Genomic DNA, 5,968 nt, shown 5'->3' on the forward strand with positions numbered 1-5,968 from the left:
TCCCATTTCTTTGGAGATCCCTAGTTATTCCTTCACCCCCAGTGGCCCTCTTATCCAGAAATGCAAAATGTATAAGTGTTCCCCTGGCCAGCACCAGCCCTGTAAAGTGCACCTGTGTCTAACTATGGGGCTGATGAAGAAGGCCAGGGTTCTGGTGTTTTCCAACAGGACACAAAGCACCCGTGGTGGGACCACACAGACTTTATTCTCCAGCTCTGGATGGGAAGTATAGGAAGCCCATGAAATGGGCTGTGGTCAGTCCTCTTGTTGCAGAACCCTGCAGCTGCTGGCTGCAGAAAGAGGCTGACTGCTTGTGCCTCTCATTCTGGCAAAGGCAGGAGCCGCAGGGGAGCTGGAAGGTGTGTGTGCTCTTCAGCTTGTGTCCGCCAGTGTTTCCACAGACAATAGGTAAGCATCGCCAGCAGAAGCAGCCCCAAGACCAAGCTGCCTACCCAGGGGGCAGTGGGTGGTTGGACAACCTCAGGACCTGGTGCTACAAAAGCAGGAAAAAGCATGGTCAGGCCTCTGTAGGCCTCCATCTCATAGTACTAACCCAGGTTTCTCAAGCCTGACAATGGACTTTCTAATTGAGATTTTTCATAGAACCTTACAATTCAGAAGTGGAAGCTGGGTGCTGGTGGCTCACACCTGTCATCCTAGCTACTCAGGAGGCTGAGATCTGAGGATCACAGTTCAAAGCCATCCTGGCCAGGAAAGTCCGTGAGACTCTTATCTCCAATCAACCACTAGAAAACCAGAAGTGGCGCTGTGGCTCAAGTGGTAGAGTGCTAGCCTTGAGCAAAAGAGTTCAGGGATAGTGCCCAGGCCCTGAGTTCAAGCCCAAGAAATAGAAGAAAAGAAAAAGAAATCAAACAATTTAGAAGTGGGTTCACCAATGAGGTGGCCACTGCTTTAACTTGCATGTGAAATGCAGCCAGTCTGGATAGAAAACAGCCATCCCTCACAACCACACTGCTTCCCAAAGACAGTGCAAAAACTGCACAACGTATTAAAAAGAACCAAATGTGCAGTCTCAGATTCACATACTATACATGATATACATACATAATATACTGCAGGGCCCAGTCTTTTCTAGGCAGGCCCACTGACACTGAGCCACCCCTCCAACCCAACCTTCTTATATTTTGTTTATTTGGTGCTGCTCCTGGAGCTTGAACTCAGGGCCTGGGCATTGTCCCTGAGCTTTTCTCAAAGCTGATGCACTACCACTTGAGCCACAGCTCCATCTCCAGACTTTCGTTGGTTAAATGGAGATAAGAGTCTCACAGACTTTCCTGTCCAGGATAGCCTCAAAGCACAGTCCTCACCTATCAGCCTCTTGAGTAGGTAGCTAGGGTTACAGGCATGAGCCACCAGTACCTGGCTTCCAGTCCTTTTTGTTTTCATTATTTTTGGAAGTGCCTGTTTTTTCAAGGGTCAAGTCATAATTAAATAGGGGATTGGAACCTTGGACCTTCAGATTAAAAATCTGATGCTCTACTGACTGAGCTATCTGGGCCCCTTTGCTTTAGTCAATTTGGGATAGGGTCTTGGGATAGGGTCTTGTGCTTTTGCCCAAGCTGGCCTCAAACTCTCTTACAAAATGCTTTGAGATTTACATGATTCCTGGAATCTCCAAAGGATTCACAGCCAGAGGCTCACTGGACAGATGGGGAAACTGAGGCTGCACAGGAAGTTGCAACATCTTTTGTTTTTGTTTTTGTTTTTTGTCTGAGACCAGGACTGAAACTGGGTATCTGATGCTTTCACTCACTGGCTGGTGTTCTACCACCTAAGCCGTGCCTCCAACCCCAACAATTTATTTTATTTTATTTCATTTTTTTTGTCGGTTGGTCGTGGGGCTTGAACTCTGGGCCTGGGCGCTGCCCCTCAGCTCTTCAGCTCAAGGCTAGTGCTCTACCACTTGAGCCACACACCACTTCCGGTTTTCTAGTGGTTTATTGGAGATAAGAATCTCACAGTCTTTCCTGCCCGGGCTAGCTTTGAACCTCGATCCTCAGATCTCAGCCTCCTGAACAGCTAGGATTACAGGCGTGAGCCTCGGCGCCCGGCCCCAACAATTTCTTATGTAAAGTTTTGATATAGGGAGTCTTGCCCCTCCCAATCTGTCCCAGGCACCAGTACTCACAGGTTTTCGGGAACACTTGGCCAGGTACATACAGGCTTGCCACCTGGCCACCTGGGTCCAGGCGACACTGGAACCAGCCCCCGGGGACGGAAGTGGCTGGTGGCACACTCAGCCATGCCTGGGCCCCGGCTTCTTTCCTATGATAGGCAGCCAGGCCCCCGGGAGCCAGGGTCCAGTGCACAGCCGTGCCGGAGCCACAGGGTGCCTCACATAGAAGCTCCCAGGGGGAGTCCTTCTCCACCGTCCTGGAGACCTGGTGGATCTCAGGGTGACAGGTCCCAGAGGAGCCGAGAACCTTGGGGCTATGTGTGGAGCTCTGCTGGGGGGTGGTGGGTAAGGAGGAGGTGGCAGGGTGTTCTGAGGAGACAGTGAGGGCCAAGTCTCTGGAGATGGCTTGGGGGGCGTCTGTGAAGGTCACGCTGGAGGACTCCCAGGAGGTGGCGCCAGGGGGCGCTGGTGAGGTCTGGCTGTGCAGGACTGAAAACAATGACCTTTTTTTTTTCTTCTTTCTTTCCTGCTGCCCCAGGACCCTTCTTCTCCTGCTACAGCTGCCTCATCTGGACCCTGAGATTGGGCCAGAACCCCGCCACAAACCCCCTTCCACACAGGACATGACAGTGGGTTGGACCAGGGCTGGTTGTCCCAGATTCTACTCACTCAGCAAAGTCAGCAGTGGGAGGCTGAGGCAGATATTGGAAAAACTAGAGCTTCGGGGCTGGCACCAATAAGGTGAATTAATAAGTGTCTCTTGTGGGCTGGGAAGGTGGCTTAGTGGTAGAGCGCTTTCCTTGCATGCATGAGGCCCTGGGTTCGATTCCTCAGCACCACACAAGCAGAAAAAGCTGGAAGTGGCGCTGTGGCTCAAGTGTTGTTAGAGCACTAGCCTTGACCTGAAGAGCTGAGGGACAGTGCCAGGCCCCATGACTGGCAAAAAATAAAAATTAAAAAAAAGTGTCTCTTGTTATCACATGAAAACATGCTCAAAAAACAAAGCCCAGCCAGGCACTGGTAGTTCACTCTTATAATCCTAGTTGCTCAGGAGGCTGAGATCTAAGGATGTGGTTCGACAAAGACAGCACAGACAAGAAAGTCCAAGAGACTCTTATCTCCAAAAGGCTGGAAGTGGAGTTGTGGCTCAAATGGTAGAGCATAAAAGTTCAGGGACAGCACCCAAGCCCAGGGTTCAAGCCCCAGGACTGGAAAAACAACCAAGTCCAGGGCTGGGAATGTGGCTCAGTGATAGAGTGCTTGCCTACCATGCATGAAGCCCTAGGTTCGATTCCTCAGTACCACATAAACAGGAAAATCTGGAAATGGAGCTGTGGCTCAAGTGGTAGAGTGCTAGCCTTGAGCAAAAGGAGCTCAGGGCCAGGCACTGGTGGCTCACACCTATAATCCTAGCTACCCAGGAGGCTGAGATCTGAGGATTACAGTTCAAAGCCAGCCTGGACAGGAATGTCCATGAGACTCTGATCTCCAATTAACCACTAGAAAACCAGAAGTGGCGCTGTGGCTCAAGTGGTAGAGTGCTAGCCTTGAGCAAAAGAGCTCAGGGACAGTGCCCAGGCCCTGAGTTCAAGCCCCATGACAGAGAGAGAGAGAGAAGCAGCTTAGGACAGTGTTCAGGCCCTGAGTTCAAGCCCCATGGGAGAGCACTATGACCAGTCTCACAGAAAGTGGGGTTCTGGGTGTGGACAGCAGGCTTACCTGGAAAGGCTCGGCAATGACTTTGTTCCAGGCCAGGTAATCGCATGGTAGCCCTGCAGAGGAGGGCAGGCAAGGTGGAGATTGCCAAGGCAGGCACCCACCAACGCTCCGTCACTTGGAACAGGGGACCCTCTGCTTCCTGGAGATCCTCTTCTTCCTCCTCACGACCCAGGGCCTGGACACCCTCTAGTTCTTGGCCTCCTAGAAGCAGGGTGAAGAAGAGGGTGTCCGGGCCCACGGGGGTGACGTTGTGAGCTGTGCAGGATACTTCTTGGCTCTGTCCAGGCACCAGAGCTGTTGGGGACACTGCCAGCTGGTCCGGGAAGGCTGGGGAAGAAGGGGGAAGCCAAGGCTGAACCCAGTGGAAAGTGTGAGTCCAGGATGAGGAGGTTGTGGGCCCCAAGTAGCCAGGACAAGCCGGGGCTGGGAGAATTCAGGGCGGGTGGGGGAGAACAGTGAAGCTTGGCAATCCGGGGAGGGGAGGCTGGCAGGATGGGGAGGGGCAGAGCAGGAACAGGACTGAATGGGACCTCACCATACACGAGAATCTGCACGGAATGCTGGAAGCTGCGGGCCCCGCAGGAGCCCACGCACCTCCGGGTGCCCGTGGCTGACAGCGTAGCCTCGTGCACAGAGAGCACGCTGATGCCAGGGCTCGACTGCACGGCGCCCTGGGTGATGTCCAGGCCATGCCACTTCACCAAGGCTACCATGCCATCCGTGCAGGATAAACTGCAGTTGAGCTGGCATGACCCGCCCATTGGCACAGAGATCACCGGCTCCGGGGGCTCCACTTGGAGGGGCTGGCCTGTGGGGACAGGGCGCTCAGTGCTGCACAGCATCCACGCCAGCCCCCCCCACCCTGAGCCCCCTCTGCTGCCTGAGTCAGTGGGGAGCCACAGACCTCCCCCCCCACCCCCAGCCTTCCTCAACCTGGCTTCTTGGAGTCTCCCCTCTAGGAGAGTCCTCAAGCACCCCCTTTTGGAGCCCTTCCCCTCCCTGGGAATTCTTTGCTTTCCCCTAAGCCACCTCTCCCAGGCTCCTCCCTTCTCCAACCCCTTCCTTTGTTTTTTTTTGTTTTGTTTTGGTGCAGGTACTGGGGCTTGAACTCAGGGCCTAGGCACTGTCCCTGGGCTTTTGTTTTGTTGTTGCTTTTGCTCAAGGCTAGCACTTGACCATTTGAGCCACAGCTCCACCTCCAGCTTTAATTGGAGGTTAATTGGAGATAGGAGTCTCTTGGACTTTCCTGCCCAATCCTTAGATCTCAGCCTCCTGAGTAGCTAGGATAACAGTAGTGAGCATCAGCCTGTGTCTGCCTTCCGTTTTCCTAAACCTTCTCTCCCCCCCCCAGCTCTGCCTCTGTCCTACACCCCTCCCATCCCCAACCCCTTTCCTTCTCTAACCCCCTCCTAAGCCCCTTCCCCTCCCAGCCCTCATTCACTTACCATGGCCTGGCTGGAGGAACCCCAGGGACATGGACAGGGCCAGCACGATGGTTAGGCCGTGCTTCATGCTGATCCCCTCTGTCCTGCTGCCAGAGCGGGAAGCGGTTTAAATAGCAGGGGCCCCGGCTGCTTCCCCACCCCCTCCCCTTGCTGCTCCCCAGGGGGTTTCCTGGGGGGGCTTTCCCAGCCTGACCCTCCACCCTGGAGATGGCCGGCAGGCAAGGGCTGGAGGCCAGATCTTCAGCCAGCACCCCAAGACTGCAGTTGGAACAGACTGGATGGAAAGGTATGGGCTGGTTCCCGGCCCTGTGTTTTATGGACGGGAAGGCAGAGGCTGAAGGCTTGAGGCGGAGGTGTTGAGCATGGAGGTCAAGTGTATGGAAATCGCAGGCTGCACACTCGCAGCTCCCCACACACACCCCTCCCAGGTCAGCCAAGCTACACCTTCACTTCCGCAGACAGCCACCCAGGGGCAGCAGAGAGCAGCCTCCAGGACGGCATGCCAGAGAACCTTTGAGACCCTGCCATACCTGGAAAATGTCTCCATGACCCTGCGCTGCCTCCCTTCATCGTAAGACGAAGATCGGAGCCAGGCTGCTGTGATCCTAGCTTCCTCAGGAGGCTGAGATCTGAGGAGCATGGTTTGAGGCCAGCTGGGGCAGGAAAG

General features: G+C 54.4%; 1 protein-coding gene across 2 annotated transcripts; it reads right to left on the reverse strand.

The window, feature by feature from the left end:
- Positions 1-201: 201 nt before the first annotated feature.
- Positions 202-5,368, reverse strand: Madcam1 (mucosal vascular addressin cell adhesion molecule 1). Of its 2 annotated transcripts, XM_013022763.1 has the most exons (5): positions 5,302-5,368; positions 4,392-4,664; positions 3,857-4,183; positions 2,150-2,626; positions 202-493 (listed from the first exon to the last, which is right to left on the reverse strand). In XM_013022763.1, exons 1-5 carry the CDS (start codon positions 5,366-5,368, stop codon positions 321-323), a joined length of 1,317 nt encoding a protein of 438 aa, XP_012878217.1. In that variant the 3' UTR covers positions 202-320. The 2 variants fall into 2 exon arrangements, with proteins under 2 accessions (XP_012878217.1, XP_012878218.1); XM_013022764.1 differs by lacking the exon at positions 2,150-2,626.
- Between the last annotated feature and the right edge of the window lie 600 nt (positions 5,369-5,968).

Source organism: Dipodomys ordii, unplaced genomic scaffold (genome assembly GCF_000151885.1).
Source record: "Dipodomys ordii isolate 6190 unplaced genomic scaffold, Dord_2.0 Scaffold64, whole genome shotgun sequence".
Classification (NCBI taxonomy): Eukaryota; Metazoa; Chordata; class Mammalia; order Rodentia; family Heteromyidae; genus Dipodomys; species Dipodomys ordii.